This window comes from Pygoscelis adeliae, unplaced genomic scaffold (genome assembly GCF_000699105.1).
Source record: "Pygoscelis adeliae isolate BGI_AS28 unplaced genomic scaffold, ASM69910v1 Scaffold114, whole genome shotgun sequence".
Classification (NCBI taxonomy): domain Eukaryota; kingdom Metazoa; phylum Chordata; class Aves; order Sphenisciformes; family Spheniscidae; genus Pygoscelis; species Pygoscelis adeliae.
Window position 1 is genome coordinate 3,254,998 of NW_008824587.1, and position 24,935 is coordinate 3,279,932.

Here is a 24,935-nt window from a genome sequence, read left to right on the forward strand (position 1 = left end):
ATTTATGGTGAATTTGCATTCCAGAAGTTGTTGCAGCCTCATAGGGAAACATTTGGATTTGGATTTCAGGAAACACTGATAGGTAATGTTATTGAGTAAACAATACCTGCAGATTGCTTTAATCAAATTCCTGAACTATGGAAAGTTTGGATGTGGAAAATATTTCAGAGGCATGGGGCAGGCTGATGCTTTGGCGAAAGTTCCCTGGTTCTAAACCATATTGTAAAACTGCGTGCTGAGGCCTTTGGTTTCTACTGCCGTATACCAGCATCAGCAATTGTGTCAGTGAGTTTTGATTTAAGAAAAATAATAGACATATTCTACAGTAAAACACTTGTTTTAATGGATTTTTTAAAAATAGAATAGTCTTGTTGCTAAAACAGAGAATACGTCGGCATAATATGTAGCTAAATAGCATCACCTGTCATGGTGTGCAGGGCAAGATGATGCTTCCTCTGTTAACTCCAGCTACTGACCTTGCCCTTTAAACAGCCTGGTTTATCGTAGGAAAGTTGCAGAGGAAGAAGAATCTTAATGCTTGGCTTTAAACCTAGGTTTTCATCTGTGCTGTGATTCCCTAGAGAGCATATATATATATATATTTTAAGAGGTTCCTGTGGTCGAAGAGTTTATAATGATTTGACCTTTCTGAAAAGTTGCAGGTTGGATTTTTAGATTACTAAAAGTCCTTGCATGATGGATATATTGCTTGGTCATGATGGCCTTGAAATGTAATACTTAAAGAAAACAAATTAGTTTGAGCTCCTTACGCATTTGTCAAGAAGTCCTTCACCTGTTCTTCATGTGTTTATGTATGCATGTGCACTGCGAGCCCATTGCCTCTGAGTATGTCCTCAAGGTCTGAAACAGGACTTCCATTTGGAACCAGCCAGCTGCTTGTCTGCTCCAGCGTGTAGTTGGAAACTTCCCTTGGCAAATTCTGGTTTTGTTCCGCAAATTAAATAAGTCTGCCAGAAAGGAAAACAAAAAATAAAAACCCCACAGCTTGGTAATGCTGCCCAATTGCAGTCTGTGCCATCTCCATGGTTTTGAGCCTTCATTATGCAGCTTGCACTCAGCACACTTTTATTTAAAGCAGAGCTAAAAGTAGAACTAAATAGCTGACGTTCATAGCCGTTTGGTATGATGCAGGATTATTGGGAGGGGGACAGGACAGGAAGAGGAACACTGCTAGTGCCGGGTGGATTAGGCTCGTTTATTTGCACAGAACTATGCAGAGCTGTCTAAAAAAACCTAAACTAGACCATGCTTTATCAAGGAATGTAAGCTTACTAAACTAGGAAGTTCTATTTTGTTTTATTCTCGTTAAGTTTTGCTTTGTTTTATACCCTGAAATGATGCAGTTCAGTTTGCTGTGGCTGTTGCAACAACCAAACTATTGCTACTATGTTATTGCAGCATCCCTGTGCCGATTGCTTTTCATGGAGCCATCTCCACATTGCAGAGCCAGCTGTTTTTCTTACTGCCCGAGCATTAGGCTCAGTAGTATAAATTACAAACTGCTCCGTGGCTTTCAATTGTTCCCGTTTGTTTAGTGTGCCAGCAGCAAGTCTTCAGCTCTTTCAGCACCACTTATAAGTTTTCCTTTTTCTTTTCTTTTTTTAATGCCTCAGGCAAAAACTATAGTTGAGTGAATTGTCGGTCGTTCATGTTGCTGAATTATTGGCTTGATAAAATAAACTTTGGGACGTAGGTAGATAGTGTCCCCGTTTACAAAAGATTTTGTAGCTAGAGAAGTGATAGCGACAAGTTAAAAAATCATGGTTTGCGAAAAGCAGTATTTTGCTCCCCCACCGCCCCAGTTTCCTTAAATGCACACCAGTTTGTCAGATTGCTGGCGGTATGAGATCATACAGAAAGATCCTTTTTGGCTGTGTAAGTGCGTGCACTGCTGAAGAGTTAGGATACTTTTGGAAAACTTAATGCTGAATTTATCAGCTTGGGTCTGTTTTGAAACCTAATTGTAAGGTAACAATTGTGTAGGTTTTTTAATGTAATTTCCTTGTCTATCTTTAAGACCAAAAAGATGCAGGTTTGGTTTTTTTTTTTTTTCTTATATGTATAACATGTTTTTACATTCTCAATTCACTGTTCAGGCTAAACTAGTTACTTCCAATAGTTCTCTGACGTTCTGCACCCACCGTAGCTGCAGCGATGGGCACCGTGGCGTGCTTAGCTCCATAAGGTGTTTGCTTCTCAAAAAGCAGCTCAAAACTGTTGGAGGGGAAGGGGTTGCTTTGGTTTTGGAGGTGAGAAAGGTAAGAATAGGTGAGAATATAGGGTATGGCATTTTGTGGCTGTTCAGGACTGGCAAGTTTTGGAGGGTGGCAGACCATGTATATTGGATGCGTCATGATTTTATGGGAAGCAGCTGATAAGATCAGGTGGATACCAGTTCATAATAGGGTGGTACTGAAATTTTGGTACAATGGAAACTGTATGTAGGGAAGTCGGTGCCATTCCCCGAAGTCAGCTGGACTTTGGAGTTTTCCAGCCCAGGTTAGAGGAACCGTTTTGATAATACACTATAAAATGAATTGAACAGCAAGGAAAACGCTTCTGCCCTCTCTGTATTTCAGATATAATGTCAGACAGCTCAAATCTAGCTGAAGGCTTTGAGTCTCCATAGCATCTGAAGCCTCGTAAGCTGCCGCTGCTGTTTCAGTCAGGCTGTGAGGTACGGCAGCGAGGAGCATTGCGCAGGGCAGCCTCCGCCACGGCGTGCCGTGCCGTGGGGTAGTTCTGCCATTTGGTGTGGGCTCCCTTCTGGGGAGCTGTCAGCCGGGTGATAGAGTTGCAGGGAAGGAGAACCTCCTCAGAGACTCCCTAATTTTTTCAAGAGACTAAGTAATATTATGATTTTTTTTTTATATATATATATTTATATATATTCCCCTGCCCCCCCGGTAATGGGGAGCATTCAGAAAAAGAGAAAAAGGCCAGTAGTGTCCATTTGTTCTCACCGATGTATCCTCAGGGCTTGTTGGCAGTGTGGCCTTCAGTAGAGAAGGGTAAAGTAGTTGAAACAATCACAGAAGTTTGCCTTATGGTTTGGGGGAGGAAACACAGGTCTTGGTCAGATGAAGCTGTATAGAAGGATTTTTTTATTCCAATCCAATGTTATTAGCTTGCTTGTAGCACTGTGGTCATTAGTGCTCTTAATTTACCTTCCAGTAAATATGCCAGATAAGCCACTGTGGCCAGCCACATTAACTTTCTATATATTTCTCTTATGATGGCCACCTGAAACAATAGATTGATGTCTGCAATTTTTACTTCATTAATAATGAAGTCCATAAAGCAGTGAGAGGAGTGTCTGTTTTACTTGGTGCCTTAAACTGGGGTACTGATGAACTGCTGGTTTTTGATCCAGTAAGATGTTCTTAGTGATTATCAAGATATAGCAATAAAGTATGTGCAGATTTAGATGAGGAGCTGAAACGTCTGCGGGATAGATGGTAGACATTTAAGTGGTAATTGGGTTATTGAAGAGCGCCTGCAAGACAGCCGATGCATGAAAAGTCAAATGTATGTCAGTCTCCTTTGAAATCCATAAAAATTAATCTTTTAGGTTTTCCTGTGGTTTTAACTGTGTCCCACAGCAACTTAAAAATGGCTCAGTCTCAAAGTCTTAAAATTCTTCTGATAACAACAGTGCAAATTCCTAGCTAAATAAAGAAGCTGTAGTGTTTATCATTTCCAAAAAATATTTTTCAAATGCTGTTGTGGCAGTTAGTGATAGGAGTACTGTAGGGCTTGTGTGGGTGGGGACGTTTTGTGCTGAATACAGTGACAGCTACAAGTCTAGTCTTCAGAAACCCAGGTTTGGCCCCGAGTATCATTCTCTTTCCCCTCTATTCCTATTTTGAGTCCGGTAAAGAGAAGCATATGTTTTCTTGCATCAGCTACGTCGGTGTTACCTTGTGAAGCATGACAAGGTCATGTGTTTTTGTATGGCAAAAGAGGAAATCTCAAATTGTGTTTGAGCTGTCTTAGACCTGCTTTTTTTCCTGTGATGTATTAAAGATTTCCGTGATATACATGGTTAAATTCCATTCATGTAGGTATGCGTGTGTTGATGCTACATTGCTGCTCCTGAAATTGGTACTGTTATATTATTCATATTGCAGATCATGCCAAGAAGGTGTCTTGCGTTTAATATAGAATATAAGAAGGTTTGCCTACCCCATATGAAAATCTGAAATTGGAACTGAAGATGCTATGAAAATTTAAAAGGGACAAGGTCAGCCTGAAAATCCCATATTTTTAAAAAGCAGAAAATCATCTATTTTTCACAACAAAATTCCTTACCTGTTAGTACCTGTACTAATAACCTTTTCGGTTATTAAAGCTTGAAAATGGTTTTAAGCATTATTTTAATGTAAAACTACTTAGTTACCATTTGTCTATGTGCCTGTTAATTTGGGGTTTTCTAGTTGAGAGACATGAGAACTGATCAAAAGCATTTGAGTTCCTATGCTCCTTCTGTATGATCAAACAAGTTCAATTTATTTCACTCATAAAAGAAAAGATAACGGATGACTCACTTGCTTTGTACCAACATCTTTACTGAGGGGGAAAAAGTGGCTAAGAGGGTTCTTTGTTATAGCAAGCAAAGACAAAAAAAAATTCAGTAATTGAAAATAAAAATTTAACAAATTCAGACTACAGCTGAGGTTCATGGTTTAAACACTCGTGGCAATTAAGCACTGGAACAATTGGAGAGGAATAGTATGGGACTCGCCTTCCTTGGAAGGCTTGACAGGTGAGCACATGGATATTCTGGTTTTTCTAACTCTGTTTGCTAAATTTTAAACACAAAAGTAACTTGCATTAGGGAAGAGGCAAGACTGAACGTTCACAAAGGTTATTTTAGATTGACTTAATACTTCCTATGAAGCTTGTGGAAAGGATCAACTCCAACCGTCCAGGCTCTAACTCCAACCGTCCAGGCTCTTGACCATAACATAACTCTTTTTTTTTTAATTCCTTTTTTCTTTTTTTTTTTTTCCCCCTTGGCCTGTGCTGTGATCACTAACTATATGCCTTCTAATTTGAGGACTCAAAATGAGAAGGGTCGGTATCCATGAGAACATGCTCTGTCCTCCAGAGCACAGAATTTAATTTGGAAGTTCAGAATCTCAGTTTTTAACTTATTTTCAGAGAATAGCTGGCAAGATGTGCTTCAGTTCCAATTAGTGGCTGATCAAGACAGGAGGTAATGGTGAACTGCTACTGACTAATCCTTTCTTTCAAGTGATAGAAGTGGGAGTAGAGATTCCAACCTTGCCATGACCTGACTTAAAGCCTTTTCTGGCTGCTTTGAAGACTTGCTGAGCACGTTGCAGTTATTATCTTATTATTAATAACTTGCAGTTATTATCTATAGGAAGTCTACTACAAATATAGTAAATAGTAAAAACATTTAGTGTTCTTAAAAATCTGAGATTCCTCAGATCCGCACCCAACATGAGTGGAATAAGAATTGTGAAGGTAAATTTAACAGTATTTGTAAAGAAGCAAGGTAAAGCAGGAGAATATAGAAGACATCTGAGAAGATAAGTGTGGACATTGTGTGAAATACTGTAAATAACATTCTGTGCATGAAAATGGGTGCTGAATAACTGCCTCTTCATCCGTGCGATCCTGCAGACTATGGTAACTTGAGGTCCTTTGGAAAGAAGCGCGTAATCAAAGTCTGAATCCTTACCACAAGCAGACTGATTTAGATTGCATAGGCAGTATGAATTCAAGCATTTCCTAGTTACTGAATTCTTCATTTGTAACCTTAACCATTTTAATATAACTTTTTTAGCATATATAACAATACATGAAAAACCACTACTTTTCTTCTCCTGTATGTTAGCCTTTGAATAGGAAATGTTTCTTGTATCAGCACAAAAGCTCAGACCTCACTGTAAACGGTGTGTAATAAATACCTAGATAAATACAATAAAAAGCTATTGGAGAGGGTTTCTTCCTTTTGGTTCCAGTGAGAGGGGGGTAAATAAGATAATCGATGTGCCCTGTTAGCTGTCGACCAAGTTTCATGTGGCATGTCTTTCCTTTGGCATGCATATAGCAGCAGCACATTTTAGCACCTCGCCTACAGCATCCACCTCCTGACAGCAAAACTTGCCAATAGAAAAGCATTCAGCACTTCATTATTTCTACAACCTGAGTGCATTTGCAAATTAATTGATGTGTGGGAGGAAAGGCATCTGCTATTGTAGAAGACCTTAACTGTTGCAGCAAAACTAGAAATAAACTGGTTAGCTGTAGTGAGCTGATACGCTGTTGCAGGTGTTGAAGCCTCTAAAGTGGCATCTTGTCCATTTTTCTTCTGTCTTTGATGTTGTTTTTTTAAAAAAGAAACCAAACTGCTCACTGAATTGTGAACATGGAAACAAACAGCGTGATAAAGATAATACCATATATAATTATATATGGGTAGTTAACAAGTAGTTTCATATTTTTTGCTGGCTCATCACCAAAAGAGACTTTTAATTAGGCCTGTAATGAATGACTGGGAGCATTTTAAAGGCTATTAATCTTGTGGTGTAATTGAGTTAATTATAATATCATTATAAGCTCCCATGAAAATAATATGAAGTATGTTCCATTTGTTTTACTCCTAAAGATGTTTCTGAGGTCCCCCAGCTTCATCTGGAATACTCCCACTGGAAGTCTTCAACATTGACAGAGAAAACGGTAAAACCGCTTTACGTGCCATTCCACCGAACGTTTCTGTTCGGTGCATCATCCTGTTCCTGGTCTTGGGCTCTCTGAGCTGCTGCTTTACCTGTGAACTGCGGGTAACTTCTTGCAACGGAGTGTGGTTTTTCTAGCTTTCATTGCACAGTGTAGCATTTCCTTGTTTTTCTGGTTTCTGATCGGTTAGCTTACCTGAGCGTGGCAGATGAGAGTAAGAATATGTGATCTATTTTCAGAAATAAAGATTACAGCAGCTTTCGAACTGTTACTCTTTGTGCTGTGGTAAAAAAAATGTGTAGCAAAAGAGGTGTTTTTGCAAAGCATATGGCTTTTACACTAGTTCAGACTACAGTAAGTTTTGGATTTGGTTGTAAAACATCTCTGTGCTTTTTGCACTCTCTAGTCAGAGTGTGACATCTTCAACAGATGGACAGATAAACTTTCCATAATCCATGTCTTTCCTTTCAGAAGAGGAGATGAGATTCTCATGTGTAAAAGTTGTTGAGGAAAACCTCATCTGTATAAGTCTGTTGTATGCTTAGATGTCGGGGTGTGAAAATTTGATGGATATGCAGCTAAGCACTGGAGTTACTGATATTTTTGGGGCTGTCTTTTTGCGGATGCAAAGTCAGCCCTGCTTTTCTACGTACTTCAAGCCTTATTAGAGCATTTGCTTTGCCTATTTTCAGAACCGCACACTTAATCGTGGAACAAGTACGTTGCTCAAATCCACCTTCTGTCTGTTTTGGCCGATATACTGTCTTGTTTGCTTTTTGTAGCCCTGCATCATCAGGACTGTTTTGGTTTAGTATTTTTTAAATTCTACAATCAAGAGTTGTTTCCAACCTTAATTAACCCTGCTGGGATGGTAGAACTGCCTTTTTTTCTTTCAGTAACTTCGCTGGTCACACTTGTATATTTTCCATCCTCTTGACTATTACAGATTTTGTAAATAGTTTAGAAATGCCAGCTTGTGATGTATTGGCCTCTTTAACATTTCTTTGATTTATGTGCACTGTGCTGAAAAAAAGCAGAGGAAGCATATTATTCTGGAAAAAATGTTGCCAGTCTTCATTTTTTTCAGTCTTAGTTAAAAGCTACACTTTTATCAATCAAACCTGATAGATTCTTTTTTCATTCCTAAAAACATTCATAACTTAACTCTTTGAAGTCTAAAGAAATAATTTGACTAAGACTTTTATAAATGTCTATCTATTTTTTGGATGTCTAACTTGAAATATCTTTTAAACTGATTTTTCAAAAGTTGATTTTTTTGTGCATCACAGCTTGGTCATCTAAAAGTAGACACATTCAAAAATCACTAAGGATAGGGGGGGTTATTTATTTTTTTAAAATAAAGTTTGGCCATATGTTGCTATTATTAATAGTGCATTGCACAAACTGATGTAATAAAACACGTTTTGGTCTCTAGCAGTATGGAGTAAGATGATTTCTCTACCTTGCATACAAATGACAAGGATTGCAGGTTTATGATTATCCAGCTTCTCATGTAAGTGTCCTAATTAAATGCAGAGAGCTAATTTTTTCTGAAGTCTGGTGTTCTGTTTCAGACAAAATTCCTCAAAGTCCATGTTGTAAGCCATAAATGGCTATTCTGAAGGGTTTAAAAAAAAGATAATTGAGTTTTAATTTAGAGTTCTTAGTTAATGCATAATATTGTTTTAGCTGGAGAAAATTTTGAGCAAAACTTCTCAGAGAAGGAAGAGCTTGTGCTGCTGCTAGTGATCTGCAGGATTGCTCTGTCTCCCAAAGGTCAGTGTGAACTTGAAGACAGGATTCAGGTGTATATCATTATTTTTGAACACAGAAAACTTGAGTAAGGGCAGAAAAGCTCTTTTTTTAATTGCCTTGTTGGGGAAAAAAAAAGTTTCAGGTTTTGTTGACCATTACATGTCAGCATTCTGCTTTTGCAAGTAGAGTGGTTATGGTCATCTTTTCCAACAAGTATTCTAGAAATGTCCATTCAGTGTTGAATGCAATATGTTTTAAAGGGGGAAAATGATGTCTGTCTTTTTGATACTTGTCCTCCAGAATGCAGCTGATCTCTAACTTCCAGCCACCTATGGTGATTCTAGGGTTTGTCTGTGCAAAAATCTGTGTTGTTACAAGGGAGGGTGAGAATTTAAACCTCTTTCTCTAACCCACTTATAACAGTGACCTGTATTGGTTGCTCTTATTTGTGTATGAATGCTTTCTGTGGGTTACTTTATACTGTCTTGGAAGGAGTAGAAATTAATCCGATCATGAATGTTCTGAAGCTATAGTAGGAATGCTTATATAGGGAAATAGGCCACATACATTCTGTTCCAGATCTAACTGTCCTGCTTCAAGCTTTAATTGGTTGTCCTTGCTAGCGGGCTGGAAATTAGCATTCCCAGCAGCATTGCTTCGGGATGCCTGCTAGATGTAAAGAAAGAGGATATTAGCAAAAGTGACCATTTAAGGAAGAATTCTCTCCTAATTTGGCAAGTTCAGCTCAAACAGTTTAAACCGTATTCATGCAACCCGTTCTACTGGCACGGTAGTGTGATAACCTCTAGCAGAAGAGAGTGGTGATGTCTGGTATAGCTCTGCAGAGTGTATCCCTCTGCCCACGGCATACCTGCATCAGGATGAACTGTATGCTGGAGTTCTGATCTTTGAGTACAATGTCCCCTCAGGAAGGCCACGGGAGACTGAGTAAAGCCAGGTTTCCATATGCTGGCAGAAAGACCCACAGCTAGGCTAATAGCTACTGTCTGACACTCAGTATGTTTGCTAGTCTAAATATATTGTGCATTTTAATTATTGTGCGAATGACCAAAGCTAAGGAAAGACATTTAACAGAAGTTAAAATAATCCAATTTAATGAGTTGGGGAAAAAAAAAAATAATCAGCAGCCCAAGTACCAGCCGGGTCATTACTGCTTCGTTGCTTATCCACTAACAGATTTCCCTCTCGTCTGTTCTTTGACCGTCTTCCTCACCTTTTGTCTGATGGCGCAACTGGACCAGTTGGATTTACATAAGCTGTACCTTGTAGACATTTTATTGAAGAAGAGTATTCATTTCTTGATTCATCTGAAAAAGTAGTTTGTTTGCTATAGTGGTAAAGCCCAACCACAGTGCTGCAAATCATGGCATGCTGCTAGGCAATTTGAAGAGTGTTTCTGTAGCTGATTCCAGCCCTTTATTCTACCACTCAGTTTTAAAGTATCTTCACATTTCTTTTATAAGCACCTGAGCATCCCCTGTCACCGAGGCAGCAGGTCATTCTTTATACTGACATAGCTGCCACCTGAGCCCCTGACACCAAAGATTTAGCCTAGGACTTTGGAAAGTACTAATTTTAGTGTGAGAGCGGTGTCTTCAGTTCAAAGTTCTGGTGGCTGTTTAAGGGAGCACAGCAGCAGCACTGGGGGAAGATGCTAACTGTGTCCTTATTCAGTCTTGAGTTTTAATGATGACTTTTCCCTGCTACAGATTATTTGTCCTATGCAAAGATAATACTTGTGTCAAAAAGGAATTTGGATTTTCTGTCAAATATTGATTGAGTGCGCTTCTTGGGTCTTTAATGAAATCCATTAAATGAACACACAAGTGTGAATATATCACATAGAGTGCCACCAAGACCATTTGCATATTAGTGGACAACCTCTGTACCAACTACTACCCTTGAGCTCAAGGTCACTTGAAAATACTACTGTTTGTTACTGCATGTGGTTTTATTTTGTCATTTGGATGCAGAACGCAATGTAATAATTTTACTCTGCTTTTTGTGATTCTGTTGGGTGTCTGGGTTGTAGTTGCATATCCAGTAAAATGCCAGTTCATTTAGTTATCTTTCAGGAAATATATATGTTCAAGCCCTTCAGAGCACCCGGAAGTATTTATAAACATCTTAAGCATAAAATACAGTTATTCTTCTGAAGAGGTAAATAAGGTAGTGTGTAGCCTCAGATTATGATTATTCTGCCTCTTTATCCGTTTCAGATACTAGATCTCTTTAAACCTCAGAGCCTGTTGGCTGTGTAGTGTCCCTTTGTGTTGACATTATCCAGAAAGCAAGAATATGTCACTGTTGTAATTATTAAATGGATTCCAGAATACTTTAAAAACCAAACCAACCAACCTGGAGCAGGAGGAGTGGCTTTTGCAGTGACTTAGAACAACGCAGATAACTTCATTGCAGCAGGGATGCAGACGCTGAAGTTTTGACCAATTCCTTGAAGAAAGTGCCACCAAATTTGCTATCTCTGCATGGTAAAAAGCCAAAGACTTGCAAGCAGTATTGGAGTGAGGGATGCAGTCATTCATCATCAGAACTTCAATGTTTTCAAAAGAAAAGCATGGGAAGAACACACTCTAAGGCTGAAATCTGACATTAATTAAAAGAGCGCTCTCAGCAAAAATAGGAATTCAAAGACAATGGAATAAAAGATGTAGTGAAGACAAGATGTTAAAAGAAACAGGGATATGTATCAATGCATTTCCTACTATTGTATCTTTATGTATGGATGTCTAAACTTGTTTTTCAACTCCCTAGCCGTGGGAGGGAGGAGGAGAGACCTAAGGGAAAAGCAAGATTGCCTGTGCAGAGGCACGTGCAGGTAGATGTCCTCAGAATGCTCCCTATCTCCTGGTTTATTGACCAGGGTGAGGCAATGGCTCTGTGCATCTCAATGCAATGCAAATAAGAGCCGTTGCATGCGAGAGGTTTTTAACAGAAGTGCGAGCTCATTAGTTTCACAGCTTAGTTGGATTGGGGTGTGCAGGAAAAGATGCAATAACTTTTGTACCAGGATTTAAAAAAAGAATGGTATGGGGGTAGCCTTTGTTCCCATCATGGAAAGGTATTTGTTGCTTAAATATTCTTGTAAACTGGAAAGTGTTTGGGGGGCATAAATGCTTTTAAAAAAAATAGAACAAAGTGTCCAGATTAAATTGTAAACTAGAGCAAAGGCACAATGCCTAGCTTTCCTATTAATTGGAAAGCCTGCAACCCAGTTCCACAAGAGGAAAACCAATGAGTAAATAAATTGGAGACTGCTCTTTTGGTTTATTGATGCTGTTTTGGCCAAGTCAAGAATTCAGCTATCCTAAAATGATCAAACCTTGTTTGGAGAAAAAGAGAATTTCCAAACCGGCCTCATTATCTGAGAGTAAAAACATCAATTAAGGTAGCGTAATTTCTCTCTTACCTACTTTAGTCTGCAGAGATGAAACTGTGGGAGTGTCCTGCTTGCTTGCTCATTGCTCTATTCAAAAGAACGACTAGAGTTTTATCATAATAGACAAATCCCTTGTTAGCGCAAGGGAGAAATAATTTAACGATGAGGGGCAAAGTACTATGCATCTTAAAAGGAGGAAAATGTGCACGCATTCACCAGTATTACAGTGAACTCGGAAAATTCTGTGATGGGCAAGTATCTGTCAGCCGCTTCTGTAAAACTCCATTTCTTGGAGGAATGGAAATAAACATTATTATTTTTTATATTACCTGTATCTGAGAAAATGCTTTTCTGTTTATGTACATGGTCTGTAAGTATTTACATGAGAATGGAAAAAATATCACAACAGGGTAATGTGATCACAAAGAAAAGTCATTCTTCTGATTTAATTTTTTAAAGAAAACCTATTGGTGCTTAAAAAGCTTTAAATAATGGTAATCTGTAAATTTAACGTGCACCTGTGAGTTGACATGATCAATTGTAAATGCTCCAAGTGATTGTCCCTCATTCTTACCTTCTTCCTGCCCAACCAATTTTTGCAAATTTAAATGGCCTTCTAAGTAAGTGGAGTGTAATGACTTGTTTGGTCAGCAGTCAGCACATGCAAAATCTCCAGCCCATGAATTATGTAAACAAAAGACCTTTAGACCCAGCATGATTCTAATGATGAAGCTTTCATTTTAAAAGTTTCAAAGTAGCACTGTGTACGTGTTTGTAGTTTCATAACATACACTGTAGAGTAATCCTATAGGCCAAAATATAATCTGTCACGATACGCTCAGTCCATTTCTGTTGAACGAAGGGGCCTTACTGCATTGTTCTGGTTTAAGCCCTTTGGCTGTAGCAGAAGTTCCCTGTCTGCTCCAAACGTTTTAAGATCATCTGCAGAAGACAGTGTGATCTTTCGGGGGGGATGCAAGGGTGCTTTTTTGTTTGTTTCAATTGTTTTAGGGGGTGTGTTGCCTTGTTTCTGATAAGAAGAGAGTACCAGGGTAGAGTAAATAAAAGATATTAAGTGATTAACTTTTAAAAAAAATTAATGCTTTCGGAACTAAATCCAGTCTGTATTTCTCTAATACACGTTCTCTGTTTAAATAGTTCACGTGAAAGCCAAAGACATCTTATGTGAATGAAGAAATTGCCCTCCTTACGATTACAACTGTGAGAAAAGTGACTCCAAAGTGCTATCTCTGTTACGATGTATTTCATTTTGTGAGGAAGATTGAGAGCCGTTAATATATGAATGTAGTTTTCATATACTCAGGAACACTGTGAAAATGTGAATTATGGTACCTGTAAAACATTAGTGATAATCTTTTCTTCTAGAAAATATAAGCCATGTTGCCATTAACGTAAAAAAATAATGAATCTCAAAAATAATGACATTTAAAAATTATCCAAGTTCTGTTTTTATTTACCTTCAGGTAAAGCTTTTGTATGTATTGATGTGTTATTTTCAGTACTTTTCCTACATCCTTGAGAACTAGAGTCTCTTTTGATTTTAAAATGTGGAATTCACACATCTACTTGGAACCACAGTTTTAAGAAAAATATCAGTTATCATGAGACTCATCATAAAACTGTACAAGTTGGCACTGGTGTGTATCCTAGCTGCTAAGTGTTAGAAATTGATTTTTTTGTTGTTGTTTTTTATTTCTTAGTTTTCTGAAATAGATTTTATGTTTCATCTGCATGTATTGGGGGAAAAAGATCAATCTTGTTGAAATTTTACGGAGGAATATTTCATTAGCAAGTAAAGAGCTTAGCTTCACATAAACCAGTTGGAATTCCCCAAAGCTGAAAGACATGGATGCTTCCTGTAATAAAGCCTCTGAATGATGGGGAATTCCTTAGCGACTGATAAAGAAATGATTTGCTATACTACCTAGTGCTGCACCAATACTCAAGTTCAGTGAGTATTTAGCATATTTTGTGGTTAAAGCTATTGCTGTTTACCATTCTGCTGGTTTAAATGAGCACAGTTGTCAAAAGCAGATGGAAGGTCATTGGGAATACACTTACAGAAGGCAATCGTGATCGTCCACAAGTGCCCAACTTTTGGCTGCGTTGGGTCACAGGGTCTCTTTAGACGTGCGTGGACCACCCCTCTGTAGACACTAACTGAAACGCACAACAGCTCTGCTGAGTCAGGCCACAGGCTCGTGTAGCCGCGTATCTCATCTCCAGCAGTAGCTATAAGCACATGCCTGTATACAACGTTCTCCCCAGTGTTCTTCCAGCCACCAGCAGTCTCTGGCTCAGGGACTTCTTGAGCTAAATGTGGTTTCTGTGTGTTTATTAACCCTCGAAGGGTTTGTGTCCCATGAGTTCATCTCAGCTTCCCTGCGTGAGCCTCTCAACACCCATAATGTCCTCTGACAGTACGCTTCATGTGGCTTCCCTAAGGTGAAGATAATACGTTAGGAAATGGCATTCTCTTGTTAGGAAACAAAAACTTTGAGGGTATTGGTATGTTGTTAGCTGAGATTTGCTGTCATGGCCAATGCTGGCAGACAAAGGTGTTTATTTTGCAAGAGAAAAAATGAACTGAATGGCAGTTCATTATCCATCATGGCTGTTGAATCTCCCGGCTATAGTTTTGATGCTAGTGGTACTGCTTTGGCACTATTTTCAGTCTTGTTTCTGTTCCTCAGAACAAATGATTAAGAAACAATTTCCCAATCTCTTCAGTTAACACCCCTCTGCCCCGAAAAAGGAACGCATTCTGTGCAATACAGAATGTGATACTTTAATAATGTATAAATCAAGTTGGACAGAAGCTGCCTGTCAGTTTTATTAACTTTGACCTTTTCTCCCATTATAAGGATGGTTTGGTAAATATTTAATGGCCCTTATAGATTTTGACAGTTGGATCTGCATTCCTGGGAGCAAAGGTAGATTATAAAGAAATAATTAGTAAAAATAGCGTAATCACTGGGAGTGAGCCTTCAAGGACAGAATTGTTTTTTAAAATATATTTATTTTTAATTCCTTTTTTTTTTCCTGCCTGACCACTAAATGTCAGACTAGCCGGGAGGTTATGAAATGTGTTTAAAAGGTTGCATTTAAAATTCGTCTATGATTAGCACCTGTGATTACCTCCGTCTCTGAGCAAGTGTCCAAATGATGTTATTTATTTGAAATACCTGTCAGTGTCATTCTGCGCGGTGAATTGTGTCAACAGCACAAAATGGCTGAAGGAGGGCTGCTCGTAATAAGATGCAAGAAGAAAAGGGAAAAGCGTGTTCCTGGAGTCAGAGGGGTCTTCTGCCAGAGCTGTCGTTCCCTTTAATCCTCAGCATATTGCACTCACTGCAAATTCTGGTAGTGAAGATTAAAAACTAAGCCCCTGACACTTTGAAACATTGCCTTTCAAACAAGTACTGTCCATTGCTTCCATTGATTTCTTTTTTTTTAATATATATATTTTTTTTCCCATTTCAGAAATCTGTCAGAGAAAAACAAATTTGAGCAAAATTCATTGGTCTAAGCGGAGCTGTTGGGGCAATACAATCCCCCCCTTCCCTGGCAGAGCGCGGTTCTCTTACCATTAGGAATGCAGCGTGTCTTCATGTTGTGCCACAGCTGAGATCATGTGGCAAAGCAGCCAGCCTGTTAAAAAGCCTCATGGATGCTCTGAGCATTGATATTTGAGTCAAACTGGCTCACGGGATAGCTTCACTCATTTTAATAGCCATTTTCAAGTAGATTGCTTCACCAAGCTTTGTTTCCCTCATTTTCAGTCAGTACCGTGCAGAATAGCTTTGCCTAAGACCAGTTTATTTTCTGAACATTCGCAAGTCATAGTATCCTAACTGTAACCTTTTTTCATATGCAGATCATGGGATTAGAGTCATTAATGTGTTAAACAGTTCACCTTTTTCAGAACAAATCTGTAGATAATGAGCTCATTGATGTGGGGACTAGAATGATGAAGGAAATTGCATTTGTCTGACACTGAACCTTGAGCTTTTTTCCCCGCCCCCTTCTCTTCAAAAATGGGGAGCCAAGAATGTAAATTGAAAGTGTTCAGAGGTGAGCTTGTAACTTGTTGCAGTTGAGGCTGGTTTCAGGACTGACACAGCACTGTAGCTGTTCTTAAATCTGTGAGCAGTGGGAATGCACTCAAAATCTTGCAGATTCACGTTGTGTCCTTCACAAATTTGTCTTTCATTGGCAAGTAAAATAAAAGGTTAGAGGAGAAAGCTACTGAATGTGAATCTTTCTGTTGCAGTGCTACGGAGACGTGCTAGCAGGTATTTTAAAGGCTAGGTTTTTCTTTACAGTAGTAGAAACTTCTTAGTGGATGTTTTGTGGTTTTTATGTTTAAGAAAAAAAAATGAGTGTTACTTCTAAAAAGCTGGTTCATATAGTGAAAGGGTTGCATCTTTCTTCCTCATATCTTCTTCCAAAAAGTAAGAATGCTTGATCCCTTGAGAGGAGAAACAGTCTTAACATTTAAAAGCAAGCCCAAGTTTCAGGAGAGTTAGGACTTCAGAGGAAGTCTTTGATTCATCATCTTACTTGTCCTATAGCATGATTTCCTTGTAATACCTATTTGACATCAGACTTTTTTTTTATATGCTTTTGCTCTCATATCATCTTCCATTGAAGCAATATATATATATGAGAAATACCATACATTAACTTACTGACTGGCTGTTATTTGAATCAGATGGTATAGATAGTAGAGGTCTGACATAGAGTGCTGCAGTGGTGTGTATTTTAATATATATGTTTTTTTTTATTATCCAGTTGCAGTACCATGCAGGGCTAGCATCTGGCCTTTTGAATCAGCAGTCTTTGAAACGTTCAGCCAACCAGATGGGAGTATCTGCAAAACGTAGACCAAAAGCCCAGCCAACAACTCTTGTCTTACCTCCTCAGTAAGTAGTGGAATATTTTGAAGAGTTTGCATGGGGGCGGATTTCTTTTTTTTAAACTTCTTATTGTAATTATTATTTTTCTTAAATCATTGTAATAGCAGCTTTGTGCTTGCATTTTTGTTTCATACAAGATGAATTATTCTTGTTGGATGGGTGGGGTACCTATGGAAACAACATTGTGTTTCTTCTGTTTACGGAGGCACTGTGACAACAGAAAAGTTGCAAGGATTCTTCTTTGTAGCAGGTCATAAAAGTTTTTGCAATACGAGATTGTCATTGAGGAACGATGTTCCCCTGATTAGTATGACTTGGAGCTTCAAGGAGGACTTTTCTGAAGGTCCTAAAAGGCTGAAGCCAAAAAGTCTTTGGTGTGAGTACTTTCTCGACAAACGTCTGTTCTGAGTCCATCTGTTCACCATATGTTAATTTTGCATTGGATCTAAACCTCTTTTACAGGTGACAAGCAATTATGAGGACACTTAGAAACTGTTTGAGGACATAGAGTATCAACACTTTAGGCAGTCTGTGTACTGATGCCAAAAACACAGAGATGTCCACAACTAAGCTTATAAATTAATAAACTGCTTAAAATATTTAGTTACATATAAGAAAATGATTATTATGTAGAAAATGAAGCGCTAAGCAATTATTCATTGTACTGAGTATCCTTGTAGTTTGTGGAAACTGCCTGCTTTTTTTTCACAGAACAAGAGTCACTGGTGTATAAACACTATGCTACTAAAAACTTCATGGTTGTAATAATAGACCCTGTTGTCACCAGAGTCCACGGGCCTAAGTTGATGAACGGATCAAAGGAAGTTTAGAGTTTTTTCCTTAAATGAAATGAGAAAAGAATCAGAGTCAACAGACCTTTCCCCTTGTATATTAACTTTAAAGGGCTGCTAATTCAAGAATCCATAAAATGTTCTATTGTTTTACCGATATGTCAGACGAAGACGACTGGTTAGAAGGGCAGATCTAGCAGAGCTACAGGTTTGAAAACTGGATGTTGTTTCTCTGTGAAAGAACAGGGGTATATTGTGACAAACCGGCTAATTAATTTTCTCCCTTGTTGGGGTGTCGGGTTTATCTGGAGCTTAAAATGGACTTCTCCAAGAAGTCTATAAACTAGAGTACTGCGATACCAGTTGTCACAGTTTATATTCAGAGGTCTTAAAATATTTTGGTGTTTTGTTGTTTTTGGTTTTTTTTAAACATGGCTTCTCCAGTTACTAGAAATACGTATAGTGATAGAGAAAGAGCTAGCTTCTGTTTTTGCATAGAAAAGTCTGTACTTCAACAGTTGCAGCTCTATAAATCTTAATATGAGGTATATAATATACACATTTAAAAGTATTGTATGTCTTTTTATCTGCAGGTGATTTTTCCTTCAGTGGTGCATTAGAAAATATGTTTATGCTGAGCTGGCCTGGTTTCTTCCTCTCTGGCTTCTCTCTGACCTTTCCATATTTGTCCTTATTTGCTATCTTGGTGTGCATTAAGAAGAGAATAATAGTTACATTAAGTCAAATCAAATACCTGTTGAGCTCAATATCATGTCTCCAACACAGGGCAGAAGCAGATTATGAAAAGACTTATGAAAAGTATTAAAAAAAAAAATAAATATGGCAAATGGATTTTAATATCTTGATTTTGCTGTAGTTTCATGCAAATAACGATGATTCATACTGTGATTTTTTTTTTTCCTTCATTCTCTCTAAAATGCAAAAGAAGAAAACATCTAGGTGCAAAACTGCATATCTCCTTGAAAGGGCATACTGCATACTAATTTTCCCACGGCAATTCAGGGAATTTTTCTTTAGCTTTATTGATTACTCAGGGAAGGGGTAACTATTTCTTTGTCTTTTTTTGCTTTGATGTATGCTATTAAAATTAAGTTCAGTGACAAGTCTTTGGGCTGAGTAACAATATGCTATGAGTCAAGTATATATTAAATATTGTTCAGAGCAACTATATTATCTAGAGATTTTCTTAAACCTAAGTAGTTAAAACCCGCTATATGCCAAAATGTCATTTTGGGATAGTAGACTGGAGCAAATAGCAATACTGCAGTAATCCTTTTCAGCAAGCAAAGGAATGCAGGTAACATTGTTGGTCAGGAGGTTACATAGGTGATGATTTGGACAAAGAATCTTCTAAAAACTGTTCTATTTTTATGCAGATTTTGCATATGGATAGTTTGATATTAAACATGTCTTAATTTGAGTTAAAGGTAGCATTAGAGAGCATGTCACTGATCTATTTATTTATTTATTTTCCTGTTCCTTGAAGAAACTGCATGGGTAACTTCTGCTATTGCACATTACATTCTCAATGGCAAAGGTGCAAGCTGAGCAACTATCTTGCTAATCCATATCTTTGGTCTTTACTGCTATGGTGAGACTTGAGTTTTATTCCAGAGACTGAACGTATCCAAATGGTGTCTCTTCTCATAAGGGTGGTGATATAAAACTTGATTCTTGTGCTGTGTCAACTCATTGTTCACCTGAGCCCTTAGTCTCTCTCCCTGCTCTGGTCGCTCTTCTCCTTTCCTCTCCAAAATGGGTTTTTATTTAAAAAAAAAAAAGCCAAAAAAACAAAACAAAACAAAACCCCAAACCCAGAACGTTCTCAGCCTGTCTTGGAGGCTCAGCCATCTCTTCCTACCTTATGCTCACAGAAGGAGTCAGAGAAAGGGTTTCACTAATGGCAAAGCTGATTCTTGGTGGGCCTACTGATTTGTCCCTTGCTAGCCTTAGGCCATCTTTTGATGTGCTGAACAGTTTTGAAGAGAGGCCTTTCAGTGTTCAGTTTTGCTTTTCAGTATTGGTTTTCACTGGCTCTGAAAGTGCAGAAAGGAGTACTAGATTGATATGCGTCTCATTTGTAGCCAAACGTATCTGTATGAGAAAATGACTAACTGCTGGCTGCTTTCTCTCCCTGCTTTGTCCCTCCTTCTGTCTTCTATTAACAAGACATCTCCCTGTACTTGCTAATAGATGCGTTCCCTCACATGCTTCTCATCTGGCTGCTGGTTCCTTCCTTCTGTTAAAGAATCTCAAGCAGTGTTTGCTGAAGTGCTGAAAGCTGTCAGCTCCTTCCAAGTGACTAGGAAAGCATAGACATGCAATCCTTCTGAAAACCAGGATGGCTGCTTCTGGGTTGAAATAAATAAATAAATACAATAAGAAATGATGGCTCTTAGTGGTTTTTTTTTTTCTTTCCTCTTGAAATGTAGTAATTGACACAGTTAATTAATCTTGTATTATTTTGCTTGGCACCACATCTCAAAAGCAAATTCCCGGTTATGAATTTGGCTCCACGACCCTGCGGGAGCCGAGCGCTGTGCCCCAAAGAGTCTGGAGTGGCTGAGAGGAGTGAGCCCGCAGAGGTAGTCCCTGCCAGTGGACCACCCTGCTGAGAGCCCAACAGACTCTGGTGTGTCACTGCCTGGCTGGAAAATGACAGCAGTGAGTTACTGTGAGATGAGGAGGAAGAAAGAAAAGAGGAAGCACAGGATGTTGACTATATTCTTGCAGTTGTGTTCATTGGCACACACAAGAGGGTCAGTTAGTTTTAAAGGGAATTTTTAGGGGTCTCAGCTGAAAACCTTGTGACTTTGATAGCTCTGTTGTGCGGGGCTTTCTCAGTGCTCCCAGACTAATCATCTGTCTTCTCTGTCTGGAAGGAAATTGCCAGAACAAGAGCTTGCTCACCACAAAAGGTACTGAGACTCTTGCCCTTTATGGTGCCTTTTAGGGCCATTTGTTGTGACATTTGTGGGTTGGAGGAAATAAGCACACTATAAGCAATAAACAAGTGGAAGTCTGGTTCTTGTTTGACAACTTCAGGCTCGATGGACAGAGAGGCTTGAGTAAGAAAGCCCAATTTTTTGGTTTAGGGCTCTTCAACTTGTCTTGTAAACCTCTTGTGCTCTGATGTATGCCCTAACCTGACAGTGAAAACATTGTAATAGTTTGAGTAAAAATCTCTGTGAATTTGTACTCTATTGCTAGGAGCAGACCAGCAAAATTACTTTTCCTTTATTTAAAAAAAAAAGCAGTGTTGCCTGTGATAGTGTGCTGGATAAATGAGCAACAAAAAGCTGTGAAGATAATTTTTCTTTTAGGAGATACTAAGGACTTGAGGATAGAGTGCCGGGCAGAGACTCAGGAGGGCCATGTTGTTTCTGCCACTTGTTCTGGGTGAGATGGAGGAGGTCTCTATTCTGCTCTCTACACCTCAGAATCCATCTGGATTCGTCTTCTAGAGAAGATGGATATATTCAAAAGAAGTCCACACTTGCTCCATCCTTTGGAGCTACGTTAGCAAAAGATGCTCTTTAGTGAGTGGTCTCCTTTAAAAGCTTAATTTACTGGCTCAGCAGGTATCTGTTCATCTGGATTTGGAAAATAAATTTACAGATATCCCAAACTCTGTGTTTACCATAACTTGATTCAGTACCAGCATAGTCCAAGTGTTATTCTTTCATAGCATTAATACCCTATCAGTTTTAATGATTCTGTCATATAAGTAGTACTGTAAGGTTCTATTGTATTTGTTCAAGAGCTTTCTTCAGGACACACAAGTTGAGTCTTGAGGAAGGAATTTAATTTAAAAGTCAGTGATGTAGTATTCAAAAAAAATTGCTATTTTTAACAGTTAACTGAAAGGTATATGTGTGTGTGTGTGTGTGTGTATATATATATACTTAGAATATACACCCAGACATCAGATGTGCCAGAATAAATTATTTGGAACTTAACTTGTGTAACTTACCATTTTTACATTAAGAAAAATCCTGATGAGCCCTTTGCCAAGAGTTTTTGGAGGAAAGGTTTTTTTCAGCATTTTGTTTTATAAACAGCATCTAATTGCTTCCTAGGTTCAGGGATTTTCGTTATGAAACAAAGAGGCAGATTACTCTAAAGAGAATGTCAAAGCATGCTTAAGCCAATAAATGTTCATAGGTTTTGTATTTTTTAAGACTGTAGGTTTAAATTATGCTTATCCAGTGTGACCTCGCTGTGTTAGAGGTCTGAAATCCCAGCCAGGGATTCATACTTCGAAACCAAGAATCCAATGTACCAGTTAAGTGTGACACCTGGTATATAAGCTGTGGGGAATGTGGGTATTTAGCATGCAAGTGTTGTTATTGCAGTAATCCCATTCAGTATTACGAGCTGTACTCTAACATTTGGGCCTCTTCTTAGAAGTATTCAAGAGTAGAAGAGTGAAGTGTGTGGCTGTATTTTCCGTTTTGAGAAAAGTCATCAGAGGTTCTTCGTGCAGTTCTAAAATTCTTCTTTCCCCCTACTGGCAAAGCTGCATTAAGTATCAATATTCATTAAATATCACAGAGATGATAATGTAATAAAGTAATAATCCTCAGGCCCGCATCTGTACTTCTCTCCAGAAGAGTTGAGGTTGAGAATATAATTAAAGATTAAAACTCTGTTTGCATTCTGGAACATGGAGATATCTTTTTGTACATGATGGGGAATTGTATTAATAAGGAAGAGATCAGTTTCCAATAACTTTCAATACTAGGAGCTCATTTAATATCCCTGTTCATGTTTAAGTTTCTCAAGGTATTCCTTTAGCTTGACTTTAGCCAGACAGTGCAACAGCAACTATAAAAGAACACGTTGCTGAAATATGTGACCCTTTTGCTCCACAAATTAATCCCTTTTTATATGAAGAAAAAAGATTAAAAATTAGTTCTTTATATTGTAAGACAATAATATTTACATGAATAAGTTTAATTACTTTGCAGCCATGTACCATGTAGATCGAACATTAATTTTCGTATTTGGTATCTTGTGCACAGTTTGGATCACATTGTTGTACTGTTTTTATTTTTAGTAAATCGGTGAGCACCTGTTCTGCAGATGTTTTGTGAAGCTCTTTTAGTGTAAGTTGCAGCATATTGCTGTACAGTGAGATTGCATTTATCCTTAACTGATATACTGATTTTAGTGTGTTCAGAGTTTACGTGCACATCTTGCAGGATCTTTTGGTACTCAAGTCTCTAATATTTCACCTGGTTCAACTAAACAGAAAGTCTCTTTAAAACTTTGTATATTGTATTTCATTAGCTTGTTAAATAACTCTTATTTTCCCTTAAAGAATCTTAGCCAATGGTTCTTTGCTCCTTTCCCCCCCCCGCCCATGTGTATGGTTTTGTTGTGTGTGGTCAATCTTTGTTAAATACTTCTTTGTCTTGTTTTTTAATAAGCTCCATAATTTTGCACAGAAGGTCCAAAACACTGGCTTTCCCCCCTCAAATATAGGTATTTTAACTCCCAAAGCTAATCTCGCTAGGTAGAGTACTAGTTCTTAGTAACCTCTGGTGAAAAGGATTGTGCTCATTAAACAGGTGGTTTTGTGAGCGTTTGTCCATTCCCTAGAGGAAAATCGATTTCAATTATAAAATCCACGCTGTGCGTTTCAGGGGTTAGCATTCCATTCTTTTCTAAATATAGTGGTGGTGGAGTGATAGGATGTAACAATGGTGTTGCATGGTATTCCTTCCCCTAAAATTTTTCAAAGGAATACAAATAGTGTATACGTAGTACCTAGTTTCTTTAAAGGAAGACTACTGAATAATAGGAACCTATTCAAACTGCCGCCTACAACACTGCTTCAGAGAATAGCAACGTCCCCAAGTGAATTTTTCAAACCCTGTAGAATGTAATAGAGAATAATGAGCAAACAGGAAACCACTATTTTGACAGCTTTGTTACAGGAAGGTAAGTGCTGAGAAATTCAGATCATAATGAATTTTAGCAGCTATTGAAAATATGATAGTTTTATTTTAAGATACAGACATGTTTTGGTTTGTTTTGGATTTTTCTTCAGGTTTCCCTTCTGCCTACCAAGCATAGATGACAACAGTAGCTTTTAGGCAAGTTGTTTTGGGGAAATGGGACTGGACCCTGTCAGAGTACACCTTTCGTTGTAGGTTTAGTGAGACCCTTGGGTACTTCTAGTTTCCTTAAATACAGTAAGTATTAAAGTTGTATCCTAGGGCATGGGAGGAAAAGTTATAATTACATAATCCATAATTCTTCATTTTCTTCTCAACAGTATTTCCCCACCACTGAAAGCTCAGAAATCTGGTTGCCTGGATTACTATGAAGTACATTGCCACCACAGTGTTAGAAATTCTGATTTAAGTTACCCTTAAGCTCAATGGCAACATTTAATAGACAGCTTGGAGCTGATACGATTCTTTTCAGATTCAGCAGCCGGGACACTCTGATCCCAAAGCTGCATCTGCCATGATTGAACCCATATTGTATTACAAATTACAAGGGAAAATTCCTAGGTGATAATACATCATTAAACTTTATCGGACTGAGTTTTATCAAGAGAACAGCTGTGCGTGCGGGTGTCACGTTGTTCTTTCTGGTTTTCGAATGTAACACAAGTGAGTTAACTAGCCCTTGTCATTTGGATGAAAGATGATTCTAAGCTTTTAAGGAGAGACTTTTTTTTTTCTTCCCCCAACGGCCCACGTCAACAGCAGTGACAAGCAGTTTGTAGAGTTCAGTGGCCGGCTGTTCTCAGGTGCAGAGCGGTGATGGGCCTGCCATTGCTTTATCATGTTTCTTTTAGTGTGTTTTGTTTAAATACTGGGGGGAAAAAGCAGTCTGCTATTAAATGTAATAGCAGTCTGTCTCTTCTAGTTATGTGGTATTTACTGTTTAGCTCTCAATATAATTTAACTGGAAAGAAAAAAAATCCAAAGTACTGTTTTGATTCATGAGGGGCATTATTAGACAACTCCAACGAGATCAAATCCAATAACTTACCGGGGATATAACATTGATTACTCATCTTACTGTTTGTAGCCAAAGATACCTTACCAAGCCCTGCACCAAAAAAGAGAGAAGGGGGTAATCCAGTTGAGGTTTTGATTTCAGTGTAAGAAGTAAATGTTAAAATAAGGTGCTGTTAGTTTATGTCTCTGCTTTGTTTTCACTGCTGTTCACTTGAGTTATCTGTCATGTTAACTTTGGAACCATACATGTGTTTTGTAACCTGTTTAGATACCAAAGATACAGAAGGCAGGCAGATGT

The 24,935-nt window shown here is 38.3% G+C and overlaps 1 protein-coding gene across 1 annotated transcript in view; it reads left to right on the forward strand.

Annotated features, from left to right (window-relative positions):
- The window catches only part of MED27 (mediator complex subunit 27), a 109,639-nt gene that overhangs the window by 36,179 nt on the left and 48,525 nt on the right, over positions 1 to 24,935 (forward strand). Inside the window, exon 4 of the mRNA XM_009322176.1 lies at positions 16,721 to 16,851. Coding sequence (XP_009320451.1) covers positions 16,721 to 16,851 — 131 coding nt within the window. The remainder of the gene's footprint in view (positions 1 to 16,720; positions 16,852 to 24,935) is intronic.